Genomic DNA, 17,480 nt, shown 5'->3' with positions numbered 1-17,480 from the left:
TCTCTAATTTCCTGGTTGACTCTTTCATCTTTTAGCAGGATGCTCTTTAACCTCCACGTGTTTGAGTTTCTTCCAAATTTCTTCTTGTGATTGAGTTCAAGTTTCAAAGCATTATGGTCTGAAAATATGCAGGGGGCAATCCTAATCTTTTGGTGTCAGTTGAGACCTGATTTGTGACCCAGTATGTGGTGTATTCCGGAGAAAGTTCCATGTGCACTTGAGAAGAATGTGTATTCAGTTGCGTTTGGATATAAAGTTCTGTAAATATCTGTGAAATCCATTTGGTCCAGTGTATCATTTAAAGCTCTTGTTTCTTTGGAGGTGTTATGCTTAGAATATCTGTCATTTACAGAAAGCGCTGTGTTGAAATCTCACAGTATTAGTGTATTATTATCTAAGTATGTCTTTACTTTGTTTTTTTTTTTTTAAGATTTTATTTATTTATGATAGTCACACAGAGAGAGAGAGAGAGAGGCAGAGACACAGGCAGAGGGAGAAGCAGGCTCCATGCAGGGAGCCCGATGTGGGATTCGATCCCGGGTCTCCAGGATCGCGCCCTGGGCCAAAGGCAGGCGCCAAACCGCTGCGCCACCCAGGGATCCCTTTACTTTGGTTTTTAATTGATTGATATACTTGGCAGCTCCCACACTAGGGGCATAAATATTCGTGATTGTTAGATCCTCTTGTTGGATAGATCCTTTAAGTATGGTATAGTGTCCCTCTTCATCTCCTACTACAGTCTTTGGGATAAACTTTAATTTATCTGATATGAGGATAGCTACCTCTGCTTTATTTTGAGGACCATTTGAATGGTAAATGGTTCTCCAACCTTTCATTTTTGGGCTGTAGGTGTCCTTAGGTCTAAAATGAGTCTCTTGTAGACAGCAAATAGATGGGTCCTGCTTTTTTATCCAGTCTGAAACCCTGTGTCTTTTGATGGGATCATTAAGGCCATTCACATTCAGAGTTACTATTGAAAGATATGAATTTACGGTCATCATACCTATTCAGTACCTGTTTTTGTGGATTATTTCTTTGGGCATCCTCTTTCTTAATATTTCTTTTTTTTAAAGATTTTATTTATTTATTCATGAGAGACACACACAGAGAGAGAGAGAGAGAGAGAGAGAGAGGCAGAGACACAGGCAGAGAGAGAAGCAGGCTCCATGCAGGGACCCCGACTTGGGACTCGATCCCGGGTGTCCAGGATCACACCTGGGGCGAAGGCAGGCACTAAACCACTGAGACACCCAGGGATCCCCCCCCCTTAATATTTCTTGTAGAGCTGGTTGGGTGGTCACATATTCTTTCAGTTTCTGCCTATCTTGGAAGCTGTTTATCTCTCCTTGTATTCTGAATGAGAGCCTAGCTGGATAAAGTATTCTTGGCTGCATGTTCTTTTCATTTAGGACCCTGAATATATCCTGCCAGCCCTTTCTGGCCTGCCAGGTCTCTGTAGAGAGGTCTGCTGTTAATCTAATATTTCTCTCCATATAAGTTAGGGATCTCTTGCCTCTTGCTGCTTTAAGGATTTTCTCTTTATCTTTCGAATTTGCAAGTTTCACTATTAAATGTTAAGGTGTTGAACGGTTTTTATTGATTTTTTTGGGGGGGGTCTCTTTATTTCCTGGATCTGAATGCCTGTTTCCCTCCTCAAATTAGGGAAGTTCTCAGCTATGATTTGCTCATATGCTTTCTGGGCCTCTGTCCCTCTTGGCGCCCTCTGGAACCCCAATTAAATGTAGATTTTCCCTTCTGAGGCTGTCATTTATTTCCCTTAACCTTTCCTCATGGTCTGTTAATTGTTTTTCTCTTTTTTCCTCAGTTTCCTTCTTTGCCATCAACTTGTCTTCTACGTCACTCACTCTTGTCCTACCTCATTAACTCTCATCATTAGGACCTCCAGTTTGGATTGCATCTCATCTAATTGATTTTTAACTTCAGCCTGATTAGATCAAAATTCTTCAGTCATGAAGTCTCTTGAGTCCTTTATGCTTTTTTCCCGAGCTACCAGTAGCTTTATAATTGTGCTTCTATATTGGCTTTCTGACATAGACTTGTAATCTAAATTCTGTAACTCTGGGAGAGAGTACTGTTTCTGATGCTTTCTTTTGTGGTGAGTTCTTCTTTCTAGTCATTTTGTTCAGTGCAGAGAGGCTAAAAGCGAGTTGTACTAGAAAAAGGAAGAAGAAGAAGAAAAAAAACAAGGCGGGGTATCCTCTGGTTCTATATACTGTAATTCCTCGACTTCCCCTGGAGCTTTCCAGCACTACTTGGTCAAGTACTTGCCCTTCCCCAGTCCTTCCAGCTGGTCTTCTGGGGGAGGGGCCTGCTGTGCGGATTCTCAGGTGTGTGCACCTGGGGGAGCTTCCCCGCCCTCTGCCGGTGCACGGCTCAGTGGAGCTGTTTATCCTGGGAGGCCCCTGTTCCCTGGCAACCCTGACCCTCCAAGGCACAGGGTGACACCAGGAGGAACAACAGTGGCGACGGGCAGCTCTCCAGCCCCGGCGTCAGCTCCCGCAGTAACTACCGCAGTTCCCAGTCTGCACGGCCTGGATGCTCCAGGGGCGGAAAGCGCTGATCTGCACAGCTCGGGGGCACCCGGTGGCGGAGCGTCCTCGCTGTCCTGGGCTTTCCCGTCTCCGCCTGTCCGGGGGGAGCACAGGATCCTGGGCTGTGTCCCCCGGCACCCTAATCTCCGGGACCTGCGCTGCTGGAATCGCGCTCCCCAGGTGCGCAGGCCCTTCTGCGTGGAGATGCTGCCTGAGCTGCTCCGGAGGCCCCGCCAGGAGCGCTGGGCCCTTGCAGTGTGCGGCGCTCTCCCCGGGGCGCACTTCGTTTGTTAGGACCCCGGGAACCTGGGGGCCCCACTGCCCCTCCTGGGATCCTGCCCGAGTTCCCTGCGAGTGCCTTTCTGTCCGGAAAGAATCCATTGCGGATTTTTAAAAGTTCCTGCTTCTCCTCTCCTGGAAGCTCTCACAACCCCCCCCTTAGCCTGGCTCCTCGTGGGGGTCTCTCCCCTACTTGATTCTTATTTATTTATTTATTTATTTTCCGCCTTCCCACCTCGTGAGAAGCACAAACTCTTCTCTCTGTAGCATTCCAGGTGTTCTCTCTTTAAATCTCAGGTTGAATTTGTAGGTTTTCAGGATGATTTGAAAGTTACGTAGGTAAGTTGGTGGGGACAGGTGACCTGGGGAACCCACTCCTCTGCCAGCTTGCCCCGCCCCCCCCGGATCAGGTTTTAATTGACTCTTGTCTCTTTTGAGAACAAGTCACTTTTTTTTCCTGTGATCGATGGTTTGATATTGATAATAGTGCAATAGAAGCCGAGGCAAATAATATTTACACCCAGAAAAGGGCACATTCCTTTGATCAGGCCCCTAAAAAGAGATAAAAATAAGAAGATGAGTCAATCTCATCTATATTTGAGTTGGATTTAGGCTTGGCTGTTTCTTTAGTTGTGTTTATTTTGCCATAGGCTTCAAATAATTTGTGCAAGTGGTCAGAATTTTCTTTTAACCAGACTTGAGTCCTGAGTATCTGGAGGATTTGTTTCAATTTTTCTGCTTTGCCTTCAGCCTTCCACAGATCCTGGTTATCTGCATCTCAGAGGGATGTCTCTCAGCATTCTTGCCTCTACCATAGCCCAAATCAGTCATTGCTTAGTACTCACTGAAGACCTCAAGTCCCTAAGGAGGTCACGTAGTTTCTCTTCTGCTGCTTCCACATTGCAGTAAACCCCCTATGCTTATACCTCAGAGGAGAGTCTCTTTCAGCTTTCCTGCCCTTCTCCCACTTGGAGATTATCACTGCCTCTTACTCAGTATTGGGCCCCAAGATCTTACAGAACTTGCCTCAGTTCTCCTTTCCTGCCCTCAGAGCTCATGAGGTCTTGTACACCGTACCTTGGAGGAGCAGATGTCTCTCAGCATTCCCGTCCCTCTTCCACTGAAGTTAGCTGCCTGCTGCATCATTGTAAAACCCTAGTGTGTGAAAGTTTCTCTTAGCATTCTTACCCTAGTCCCAGTATTTCTCATGACCCCCTATGAAGTCCCATGAGAAAATGTTGGTAGGTGGGCATACTCTATGTCCTAAGGATTCTCAACTTTCATGACAGCCTACACTTGGTCTACAAATTTTTTTAAAGAAGTCCAGCTGTTTTCTTCTTACCTATTTCTCTTGACAGCTTTCTCTTCCACTGCTTCACCAAGGATGAAAGAAACTGTTGGATCTCTTCACTCTAGAGAGAGGTTTGTAACTTTCTGGATTTTAATTCATTAGATATTATCCTCCATTTTTGACTCTGATGAATTTTTAATAAACTGTGATTTTATTGGTTATCTGGCTTGTTATTGTTAGGGTAGGAATGGCATTGTCTTGTAACTTTCTACATTCTAAGCAGAAGCTGACATCTGGCATTTATATATACATGATTATTTTCTTTAGTTCTAAAAATCATATCTGCTCTAAAATAAAAATGGCATTCATATTTAAGTTTGCAAATAATGCTAACAATGAAATTTAGTAATGTTTTTAGTAAAAACATTGTAATTATAAAATAATTAGACTGACTTTCTTATGTCTTTTAAACAACTTTGAAGGCAATGTTATACAAGCAGTTCAAAACTGGTTTGGAGTGATAACATTAAGAACACTGTTTGTAGTGATGGCCGCTTAATTATAGAATAGTAATTTAAACTAAGTATTGAGGAACATGTAATTTTAAAATTAATTTTTATTTCTCATGTATCTAGCCCTGAACTTGTTTTTAAAGTTACTTTAAAATAATTAAAACTTTAGTTCCTGTACTTTGAATAATGCAATCCAATTGATAATATATAGCTTACCATTTTATGGTTTCTTTCTAAATACGAAAGTTGGTTAATGTTTTTTTTAGTTTACTTGAAAACACATCTTTAGTTTGTTTACAACTAATTTTAAATGAAGTGTTTTAACGAGAAGATAGATGCATTTCATTCTGAAGACAAAAGTGGAAATTTTTGCAAAAATGAAAGTACCATCGGGAAGAACTCATTTATGGGATCAGATGTGGCTACAGCTTCCGGCAGAGGGCAGCACTCTATGGGAAATCAGAAATCGCTAGGGAAATGCTTCTGAATTTTTGCCTCAAGTGCCAGAACTTGGTTAAAGTGTTGAAAAATATTTATTGAATTTTATTTATTGAATTTTAAAGTTATGAAATTATGGAACAGTTTTTGTTGAGGCTGAATATTCTGACTCAGTGTTTATTTGAAATTTTTTCCCCTGTCACATACCAAAATTTAAGGACATGTAATAACAGTGACTTACTGCAAATTTACTGCTGTCTGTGTAAGATACAATTTCTCCTAACTGCTGAAAATGACTTCTTTTGAAGTTCATTGGCATCCTTATGTTGTGAAAATTGCAGGATTTATTGCATACAACCATGTCCACAGCATTTTTACATTTTATTATTTTATGAATGCCTATTATGTCCCCATTAAGGCATTCAGTTTTTATCTTCTTCTAAATTGTTTTTTAAGCTTTTAATTCATATGGAAGATTTTTCATCTATGAATTTCTAGTCCAACAAATGTATTATTTTTGAGCATTTTGTAACTATAAGCTCCTTTGCAAATGCTTTTTCTCCTGACTTATTTTAGTTGTCCTTCTTTTTCTCTCCTGTAATTCAATTATATATGTGTTGACAGATGCTCAGATACAGCAAGAAGAGGTTGGTACCCTGCACCAACATCCTGTAATCATATCTTCTACATTAATGCCTAACCTAACTTTTTCCATTTATTTCTTTTCCTTTTTTATTATAAAAGAGTTTATAAGAATATATTTTTTCTGTTTAATTTACAATAACAAAATGAAACAAACACTAGTGTAACCCAAGTCAAAAAATAGAACTTTGGCAGCTTCTAAGCACACTCAGCTTTTGGTCTCCTCCCTAATTATAATCTTAGCCCTTCACCCTGAAGATACTCACTATTCTGGCTTTGTGATAATCATACCTTCCTTTCTCTTTATGCTTTTACAACCTATATATATAAATCCTTAAACAATGGTCTGGTTTCACCTTTTTTGAACTTAATATGAATGGAATGATACTGCTGGATTTTTTTCATATTTTAAACTTTTAGTTTGCTTATTAAAAATTATGCATTCCCATAATTAAAGTCATTTGAACAAAAAAATGGCACTCTGATTAAACTGCATTTTACAGTCTGCAGGATACCTTAGACCAACTTGGTTTTTATTCTAGATTTCTCACTGTCCTCCACTCCCCCATCCCCCGGCTTTATTCACCAACATGCAAGTTCTTTTCCTTCCCTGCCAGCCAGACAAGCAACTGGGGGAGGCAGGCTCAGCATTCATTGTCAGTAGTTCTGATTCTTTGATGAGGAAAAAGGGCAGCAGTCATTTAAACTTGATCCAATTTGTTTGCATCTTACAAAGTTAAACAGCTAATAGAAGTAAAATAAATAAGAAGGCAGTGCTTGTAGAATGTATAGTACATATTGGTGGCCCACACTTTGTTACGATTTGCCTGCTTGCTTCTCCTGTTCAGTCGTTTCTTTTAAAGACAGTGGATTTTTCTCTTACTTTTTTGCCTTCTTTAATTTAAACTTATCAAATTTCTCAATCTCAGTCATATGGGGTTTGTCAGACATGGTTGCAGAGGAAGCAGAATGAGGCACTCCAGAAAGCAGACTCTGATCTACACCATGGCCACTTCCAAGTGTCCTGTTGGAATGGTTTTTATCCTTCTTTCTTTTGTTCAATATTGTATTTGTGATGTCACCCATACTACAGCATTTGGCTATATCATTTTCTTAGTTGTGTGAATACTTCACAACTCATTTATGCAACCGTAAGTGGACATTCAGGTTGTTTGTAGTTTTTGGTTACTGTAAAGCTGCTGCAAATATTCTTACACACCTATGCTGGTGCGTATGTTTACATATTTTTAGAGTAGCTACTGGTATACTTTAATATTTCCCTGGTGAAACACCTCTTGGATTTTGATATTTAAACTTTAGAATATAGGTATCTTTGTAATACACTTGTCGGCTAATGTTTTATATGAAAAATTTGTATTAATATCCAAATGCAGTACTATATGTTCAAGAAAACTCTTTGTGTTTTGGGGATGAGTGTTGTAGAGGAAGTCTTGAATCGTATTCTAAGTAGAATTGTTAAGTCTTAAAGTTTTGAAGGGAGCAGTCAGAATCCACAAAGGGCATGTATGATGGTTAATTTTATGTGTTAACTTGACTAGAGGTAAGTACCCAGGTATTTGGTGAAATATTACTCTCTATGTATCTGTGATGAGATTAACATTTGATCATGGTGAATTAAACAGACTGCCCTCTACAATATGGGTCAGCCTCATCTAATTAACTGCTGGTCTCAATAGGGCAAAAGGCCAAGTAAAGGAGCATTTTCTTTCTCTGCCTATCTTCTAGCTGGAACATTGGTATTTGCTTGCCTGCAGACTTGGACTTGGACTAGAACTATACCATTGGCTTTCCTGGGTCTTCAGCAGATTCCTGGTTCTTGGTGGCAGATTTAGGACTTCTCAGTCTCCATAACCATGTGAGCCAATTCCTAATTAAGGTAATTAGTAGTGGTGGTCTCTGGTGGTGAAAGATTGATTTAATTATGTTTTTCTAATTTTCTACAATGTACATATGCTGCTTTTATAATAATAATTTTTAAAAGATACAAAGTAGATAATAAAAAGTTATTCAATCTAAAGATTAGTTTTTTAACTGATGGATTTTAAATGAAGTGTATTTCCTGGTAAAAATTAAGATATAAAAGACAAATTTCTGCCTAATAATAATTGTATACATGACTAGCATCTTATATGCTAGATAATCTTCTTGAAAGTAGTGATTGCCTTGATTATTATTAAAAAGACCACTCCATAAGGACATAAATCATCTAGTGTCCTCTTCTTCCTCCTTGATTATGTGCATTTTAATATGGATCTTCAAATAGGTAAAACATGTCTTACTCTGTTCTTCGAACATTTATAGTTTTGGTTCCATCATTTTCATTCCTGTTATATTTAGTTTATTAAAGCAGAAATAAATTGATTAAAATAAATTATGAAGAGTTTATGCAGATGATTATCTATAATAGTAGTCTTTTATGGTACCATTTACTTCATTATATATATATTATAATCATTATATATATATATACATATATATATATTTTAAACATGAATCCCTTCTACTATCTCTTGAAAGTCTGAGTTATAATCTGTCAGTTCTTTACATATTTATTTACATGAGAAATTCTTTTGTTGAATGATTTAATAATAAATACAAGAATCAAAAAATAAATAAATAAATACAAGGATCAGACTATTTTGATGCATGAATCAGGGATTATAAAAGTGACTGAGTAAGGCTCTTTGTCCTCAAAGATGTTCTAATCCCAGAAGGAAAAGGAAGAAGAAAGGTGGTAAAGATCAAACCAACATAATTTCATTCATTTTCTTCAGCAAATATTTATAAGCATTTACTTAGTCTCTGTGTTAGCTACTGGGCTTCAGAAAGAAAATGCACTTTTTTCTGTGAGTTATCAATGGTCCAAAATAGGTTAATAAACAGAAAAACAGACTAATCACAATCAATATGATTAGTAGCAGTGATTCAGTGGTTCTCAAAAGGGGAATATTTTGCCCCCTTAAAGGACATTTGGCCATGCCTGGAGGTATTTTTTTTTTTAAGATTTATTTATTTTATTGGAGAGAGTGAGAGCTGGACATTTTTTGATTGTTTCGACTGAGGTCTGTGTGCCACTAGTATTTACCAGATAGAGGTCAAGGATATTGCTAAACATCCTACAATGCACAGGACAGCCCTTCACAATAAAGAGGTATTAGGTCAGAAATTTCAATAGTGCTACTATTGAGAAACCTTACACTAATCATTGTGTTGGGGCTAATATAAGAGGGGTGTCCAAACCAGTAAAGGTAAGTAGGGGAGATGAGTCATGGAATATCAGCATTGAACCTGGACAGAAGTGTGAAGGACAACTGAAGTAAACCAGACAGAGGACACCACATGTGTTACAAGAGGTATGTGCAGAGTGCTATGGGAACATGAAAGAAGCAAAGTCTAATTTCTGGGGATGAGGAGGAGTGGGCATGACAGTTGTCAAGGAAGGCTTCTCAGGGATGTTTGAATTTGTCCAAAAGGATTACTAGGAGGTCGTCATATGAACATAGGTATGTGGAGATGGTGTTAGACTAGTTCTTGAAGGTCAGTTTCAAATTGAAGTCACTCTGCCAGGCATCATTTTGAGAAGTGATGTATTTAGTCCTATAAGACACAAGACTGCATATACCAACAGTAATTCATTGTTCTATGGGGGGGGGGTCATCATATTTTTAAATCACATACTTAAAAAACTAATCAAACTCAGTTGAAATGATGATATGTGATATATTCACTGCTGCTTTAATGTCCAAATATCAGATATTTTCAGATATACCTCTTATTTCTAGTTTAATTCTGTTATGGTCAAAAAACATATTTTGTATGATTTCTATTCTTTTAAATTTGGTAAAATTTGTTTTAAGGCCCCCAGTGTGGTCTATCTTGTTGAATATTCCACATGCACTTGAAAGAAATGCTTACTCAGCTGTTGGATGGAGTGTCCTATAAATGCCAATAATATGACATTATATTGACAAATTGGTTGATAGTGTTGCTCATGTCTCCTATATCTTAACTGATTTCCTGTCTGTTTTAGCAATTCCTGAGAGAGAAGTATTGAAGTGTAGAACTATAGTTGTGGATTTATCTATTTTTCCTTTCAGCACTATCAGTTTTTGATTTATGTATTTTGAGGTTGTGTTGGTAGGAATGTACACATTTAGAACTGTTAGATCTTCTTGGAGAATTGACCCATTTATTATTATCTAATTTATCTAATTTAAACATTGGTAATATTCCTTGTTCTGAAGTAACTTTGTATGACCAAATAGCCACTCTAGCTTTCTTTTGTTGGTTTTAGCATAGTATAACTTTTGTCATCATTTTACTTTTAATCTATCTATGCTTTTATATTAACAGGGCTTCTTATAAATAATGTATACTTTTAAAAATCCAGTTTGATAATCTCTGTTTTTAATTAGTATGGTTAGGTCATTCACAAGTTGTTATTTTTAATCTGGTTAGATTAAAATCTACAATCTTACTATTTGTTTTATCTGTTCCTTATTTCTTTTATCTTCTTTCACTTCTGTATCTTTGGTTAATTGAGCATTTTTCTTATGATTTCATTTACCTTCACTATTGCCTTATTATTTATATCAAAAGAATTTATTTAGTAGTTGCCCTAGAGTTTACAATGTATATCTTCAATTAATCAGAGACTGACTTCAAATAATATCCTGCTTTATGTGTAGAGTTTGTTTTTCATCATATAGCACTGAATTTTTTTAAAAAAGACTTTATTTATTTATTCATGAGAGACAGAGAGAGAGGCAGAGACACAGGCAGAGGAAGAAGAAGGCTCCCTGCAGGAACCCAATGTGGACTCGATCCCCAGACCCAGGATCACGCTCTGAGCCAAAGGCAGAGGCTCAACCGCGGAGCCACCTAGGTGTCCTGCACTGACTTTGAAGGAATATACAATCACACCTACCACTAGCTACATTATTAAAAATTCTGAAAACTATATACCTTAGTCTATGTCTAGCAAATGCTTAACAGCTTGCCTGAAGGACAAAAGAGAAAGAGAGAGAGAGAGAAGTTCTGATTTGTAGTGTTTGATGATTTCTGTGGTTAGCCACTACACCCATTGCCAATTTCAAGCTAAAACTGTGACATCACTAGAATGTGGAGATAAAAAAAAGAGAACAATCATTGCGTTGATCCAGTACAAGCCTCCTCCAGTATATACTACTTATCCAGTTAGGTCCTCTGCTGTTGTTAAGACACATCCTTGGTTCTTGGTTGCTATTTCTTTTTCTAGGACCTGCAACTTTAATTCTCAAGCTTTCTAATATCCAAGGAATCTGGAACTACAGTGTTTCATTCTTTTGCAAATTTATATTCGCTTTTTGCTAAAAACTTCAGTTCATTAAAAATTATCATATCCGGGATCCCTGGGTGGTGCAGCGGTTTAGAGCCTGCCTTTGGCCCGGGGCGTGATCCTGGAGACCCGGGGTCGAATCCCCACATCGGGCTCCCGGTGCATGGAGCCTGCTTCTCCCTCTGCCTGTGTCTCTGCCTCTCTCTCTCTCTCTCTGTGTGATTATCATAAATAAATAAATTTTTTTAAAAAAAATGATCATATCCCCTTCATAGGATTTCTTTTTACTTTCAAAAATACAACTAGAGGCCCTGTGTACCAATTTGTATCAACTATACCAGAATCAACCTAAATACAAAACAAAACAAGGAGATGCATCAAGCCATTATGCAACTAAAAGTTGTTTGTGACAACTAGCCAGGAGTCAGCTGCCCTAACTCTGGGGCTTAGAACAGACTTAATAGGAGTGAAAGGAACTGGGAGGGTTAAAGACAAGCTTTTACATCTTTTCTTACCAAAAGAATATGATTCATTCATTAGATTGATATAGGTTAGCCAGAAGGTCTGTGTTTTAAAGATCTAAAAATAGATGCCTTGATGCTCACTCATAATCAGCTACTAACTCCCTGTATGAGTCAAGTGATGACTATGACCTAACGAGATGAGATCCTAAGTTGTTATTTACAACAGGATTGGGGAAATGGAACAAATACTGAACATTTGGAACCTTCTGGGAAAGTCTGTTGTGAAACAGTCTTAAGAGTATTTCAATTCTGGGGCGCATGCCTGGCTCAGTCCCAGGGGCATGTGACTCTTGATTTTGGGGTCATGAGTTTGAGCCGTATGTTGGGTATAGAGATTAGTTAAAATAAACTTTAAAAAAGTATTTCAACTCCAATGTCTCTTTATAGAACAGAGAGCCTGAGCCACTCAAGGAAATGTAAGTTAAAGATTTGGGTGGTATATGGGGTATGTGTTGACTAGAAAAATTATGTTTGACTGAGAACTCAAATGCTAAGAGACCAGGAAGGTCTAAAGAGACTATGGTATATATTCAGGATAATATTTTGGTAAGTGTGAACTTTACTGAGCAAACACATAGGTTAATACTTTCTTACATTATCATTTCTGCATATTCCAGGATGAAAGCAGTAAAAAGGGGATTGAACAAATCTTGAAGCTAATTTATTTTTCTTTACTCCCTTTCTTTTAATTTCCCTGTGGCAAACAACTGTTTTATCAACATTTTAAAGGAAAAATTGTTAAAAAAAATTTAAAAAAAAATTAAAAAAAAATAAAGGAAAAATTGGGGGGTGCCTGGCTAGTTCAGTAAGAAGAGCATGTGACTCTTGATCTTTTGGTTGTGAGTTTGAGTCCCACACTGGGTGTAGAGATTACTAAAAATAAATAGCTGTTTTTTTTTTTTTTAATGAGAAATTGGAACATAAAACACATCTTTAGAATAAATAAAAGAATATAGGCAGGAGTTGTAAATCATTTAGATTTCTTTAGGGATAGTGTTTCCAAAGAATTCCTTAGTGAACTACTATTGCTGTTAATCACCTTTAGAGTCAAGAGTTTCAGATTTTGTTACTAAATATATGCTTTTATCTTTCTGTGAGTTAAAGAATACTTGCTTAGATTTATCTTAATAATAACACCGTAAACTCTCAAAACCCTGTATTTTTTTCTGCGATAAAAGGAATACATACTCATTATTTTAAAAGTTGGAAAATATAGATAAGACTTAAAAATAAAGCAAAAAAAATCAACCGTTACCCCAACACTGAGAAAGAACTACTATTAACATTCATAATATTTTGTCTACATTCTATGCACATATTTTTAAACTTGGAAATATATGTGTATATATATATAATTTCAAATACTAATATTTCCACCAGGTATTATAAAAAAGACTTTCCTTGTACTATAGACTATACCATTTTGACTCTAATTTTATTTGCTAAGTCATATTGTATCATATGGATGCTTCATAATTTAATAGTGCTTCAAATATTCCATCAGTATTGTTCCCTTTTCTATAATTTCAAAATTTTGTATCTTTATTTCTAATTTCAAAATCCAAACAGCTGTGAAAAGAAGAGTTTTTGTAACTCATCTGAGGGCACCTGGGCTGGCCTGATCCAATTTAGTGACAAGACTTACCTAAACTGATGTGAGGCTATTGACTATCTATGTTTATCCCATTTAAAGGTATTTCCCAGCAGAATTATTAATAGATTATGAGCTGTTGCCCTAAATATGCAAGGGCTTAGTCTTTGCATTGTGGAGACCAAAAAAAAAATGATGAATTGCAAAAAAAAAATTCCTAATGGTTTCAATTAAGGGATTATGGATTTATTTTAGATATTGTTTGTTTTCATATATAATATTGCAAAGAGGATTTCTGTGCTTACATTTTTTTTGTGCTTACATGTTTTTTGTGTGTACTTTGTATAATTTCCACAAGGGTACCCTTTACTGAATAAAAAAGATATGTTGAACATTATTAAGTCTCAAGTTTTTCACTTATTTCCCAGAAAGCTTTATCATTAGCAATATATGAGACTGCTCAGCCTATGACATTCTCACTTGGCTTAGTAATTAAAAATTGGATTTATTCAGTAAGCATCCCCCAGTTTCACTGCTGATTTAATTTATATGTTTTTGATGAATAGCAAACTTAAAAATTTCTTTATATTTAATAAAATTATACTACTTATGTGAGTAATCAGTGTTTTGCTCATTTATCTGTTAGATTGCTAGTGTTTTTCATAATAATTTATATTTTTGACAAAAAATAATCCTTTTCCATATTATTTATGCTAAACATTCTAATTTTCCTATTAACTTTGTTTTTCATGTAGTCAGATTTATTGATTTTACAATTATGCATTTTATTTAAAAAGCATAATCCTTGCAATATAAAACATACTCTTGTGTTGTCTATATAACATGAAATAACTTAACATATGATTAATATTCTCAGTAGCTTGGTTTTTGCCTACTAAATTTGCTGAAATTCAAAGGGGGACATATAGACTTCTAGTACTACCATCTGTGTCAATTTTTAAAATCTATTCTAGTTTTCATATTTGTTATTACAAGAAAACATTACCCATTACAGAGGCATTCTTAATTATACACATCATTTTATTATGAATTGAAATATTTATCAATATAAAATGATCCTTATATAATTTTTATTTTATTTTATTTTATTTTTTTATTTATGATAGTCACACACACAGAGAGAGAGGCAAAGACACAGGCAGAGGGAGAAGCAGGCTCCATGCTCCGGGAGTCCGACGTGGGATTCGATCCCGGGTCTCCAGGATCGCGCCCTGGGCCAAAGACAGGCGCTAAACCGCTGCGCCACCCAGGGATCCCCCTTATATAATTTTTACCTGATTTTTCCTTTATCTAATTTTATTGTTACCACCTGTCTTTCTCTGTATTGCCTTTTTCTATATATCTTCACCCATCATTTTTCTTTTTAGCTTACTTGTGTCATTTTGTCTAATTTTCTTTAGCTAAACTAATTTTATGGTGCTGAATTTAAGCTATTTAGATATACTGTTGCAATAGATATGTCTGTCTATTGTATTTTCTGATTCTTTTGTTAATTCTTTGACATTTCTCTTTTTTATGCCTTTTTAAGTATGCCATATGTTTTCCAGTATTTGTGATGGGATCAGGTCCCCCCATCACGCTCCCTGTTGAGAGCCTGCTTCCCTCTCTGCCTATGCCTTTGCCTCTTTCTCTCTCTCATGAATAAATAAATAAAATCTTTAAAAAATAGTTTGTCTAAATCAATAATTAAATATCATTATTGGAGTCCCCATGACTTAAATCCCAATGTAACTGTCTTTCCCTTCTCTCTATCATTGTTAATATAATATATTATTTTCGTAATATAGCCTGCCAGGGGAGACAATAAACAACAAACAATTAGAAAATATGGAGATTGCCAACCGTTGTGATTCTCAGTTTTGTCTATGGGGTTTGTAATAGATTCTAACAATGAGTTGTCCCATCAATTTTATCTGCAGTGTTGTCATGATATTATATCTTTGTGTTTTTATAAGTATTTTACTTGGTAAACGGAAGGAACAATTTGAAAATATAAAATCTGATAATGTTATCCAGACACAAAGAAGAATCTTTTAAATTAACTTTTTGCAGGCTAAATAAATCATCTTCACTTTAAATTATCTTTCTATAGGTCAAAGAGGAATATTAAATGTGGCAAGACTTTGGGGAGTAGCTCTCAGGTAAGGTTGTGGTCATTTGTGGTGGCTGGACAGGTGTTTGATCTTGCATTACAAGGACATTAGTACTCACTCTCCTAAGGCTCACTTACTCTTGGCCTTTGGATCATATTTTCTAAGAGAGATTTCATGGAAGCTCCCTTCATGGGAGAAAAAAAATAGCCCCATGTTTTCTTCCTCTGTTTTTGCTCTGCCAAAAGAGCAGAGGTTTCCACCTCTTTTGACCAGAGGAGTATGAAGATAAGTGAAAAACCCATATTGCTCTACTGAAGTGCAGGTAGGAGGATGACAAGTGGCACTTACTCATTTTTATCTTCTGATCTTTAAATCTTTATTCATGGTAGGTAAAACTAATACTTTGCATCTTTCCTCTTTACTATTAGAATGTGGCTTCAGTCTGATTATCTCTTTAAAAGATTTTCTATCTACCCTAACTTTCAATTCCTGTTAACATAATTTTTTGCCTAAATTAAATGGCAAAATCTCCTTAACTGATTTCCCTGCATCTAATTTCACTCTTTTTCAAACTTCCACCCTTGTGATTTTTTTAATCAGCAAATCACTGAATATGACACTACTGTACTGCATAATCTAAATGTCTCCCATTGCCTTCAAGGAGACAGTTTAGCAAGATATGTATTTCCCTTCAAAATCTAGTACTAATCTATCTATCTATCTATCTATCTATCTATCTATCTATCTATCTATTAACTTATTCAGTAGGGCCTAGGATATTATATTTGCTAAATGTTTTCAGACAGTAGAAGTAAATCTTTATGGATGTTGCTAATGACGATGATTAGTGTAACATTGAAAGAAATAGTATAGGGAGGGAAATGTAAGCAAAACTAGTAATAGAAAAGCAACAACATCAGAAACTATTCCTAAATTTATTTACTAGAATTTTTACAATTACTAAGGGATGAAACATATTTAAAATAAAATTTAGGGTCACCTGGGTGGCTCACTTGGTTGGGTTTTTGCCTTCGGCTTGATTCATGATCTTCTGATCCTGAGATTAAGCCCCATATTGGGGTCCCTTCTTGGAGGGGAGTCTGCTTCTCCCTCCTTTCTCTCTGCCCCTTCCCTAATGGTGCCCTTTCTCTCATTCTCTCTCTCTCAAATAAATGGGTAAAATCTTTTTAAAAAATAAAATAAAATTTAAAGAGTCACAAGAGAAAAATTCCAGGTTTGATGAGTAGTGCAAAGGAAAAACATAGACTTAATGTTATGGGCTATGCAAGTGAGAGGTTAAGAGTGTTTATGAGGAAGTCAGCCTGGATTATAATTCTTTTCTGCTTGCTATTTTACTCCTTTGAGACTTGGCTTTTTTTGGTTAAATGGATAATACTAGTGTATTCTTCATAAGCTCATTGAGGGAACTTAATTGATTCAAGTAAGAGTTCAAATAGTAAGTTTTCAATAAAACTTAGTTATTATTGTTTTTTTTAACTATTTATTAACCTTATCTGTCTGAAAGAGAAAGCAGAGCCTTTTGCTAACATGGTGTAAAAGAGTTAGATGACATAAGCCATCAGCTGCTCCCTAGTTTATAGGAAAAATCCAACTGTTAAACTATAAATAAGAAAAGTAGGGCGCCTGGGTGGCTCAGTTGGTTAAGCGTCTGATTCTTGATTTTAGCTCAGGTCATGATCTCGGTCTGTGAAATTGAGCCCCACATCAGCTCCAAGCTCAGCAGAGAGTCTGCTTGAGATTCTCTCCCTCTCCTTCTGCCACTCCTCTCTCCCCTCTCTCTCTAAAAATAAATAAATGAGTGGGAAGAATTAGAGAGGGAGACAAACCATGAGAGAATCCCAACTCTGGAAAATGAACAAAAGGTTTCAGAAGGGGAGGTGGGCAGGGGGATGGGGTAACTGAGTGATGGGCACTGAGGAGGGCACTTGGATGGGATGAGCACTTGTACTATATGTTGGCAAATCGAACTTCAATAAAAACAAAAACAAAACAAAACAAAAAATATTTTTAAAAGATTTTATTTACTTATTCATGATAGACATAGAGAGAGAGAGGTAGAGACACAGGCAGAGGGAGAAGCTGGCTCCATGGTGGGAGCCCGACGAGGGACTTGAACCCAGGACTCCAGGATCATGCCCTGGGCCAAATGCAGGCGCTAAACCACAGAGCCACCCAGGG

The 17,480-nt window shown here is 36.6% G+C and overlaps 1 protein-coding gene and 1 pseudogene across 1 annotated transcript in view; one reads left to right on the top strand and one right to left on the bottom strand.

The window, feature by feature from the left end:
* The window catches only part of FBXO4 (F-box protein 4), a 43,878-nt gene extending 36,267 nt beyond the window's left edge, over nt 1-7,611 (top strand). The window contains exon 6 of the mRNA XM_025436292.3: nt 7,461-7,611. Coding sequence (XP_025292077.1) covers nt 7,461-7,567 — 107 coding nt within the window. The 3' untranslated portion in view covers nt 7,568-7,611. The remainder of the gene's footprint in view (nt 1-7,460) is intronic.
* LOC112652673 (thymosin beta-4, Y-chromosomal-like) lies at nt 6,531-6,665 on the bottom strand (annotated as a pseudogene).
* Nucleotides 7,612-17,480: the final 9,869 nt, after the last annotated feature.

The sequence above is a fragment of the Canis lupus genome, chromosome 4 (assembly GCF_003254725.2).
Source record: "Canis lupus dingo isolate Sandy chromosome 4, ASM325472v2, whole genome shotgun sequence".
Classification (NCBI taxonomy): domain Eukaryota; kingdom Metazoa; phylum Chordata; class Mammalia; order Carnivora; family Canidae; genus Canis; species Canis lupus.
Note: the sequence above shows the minus strand (reverse complement) of the source record. Positions and strands in the feature narration are given on the sequence as shown.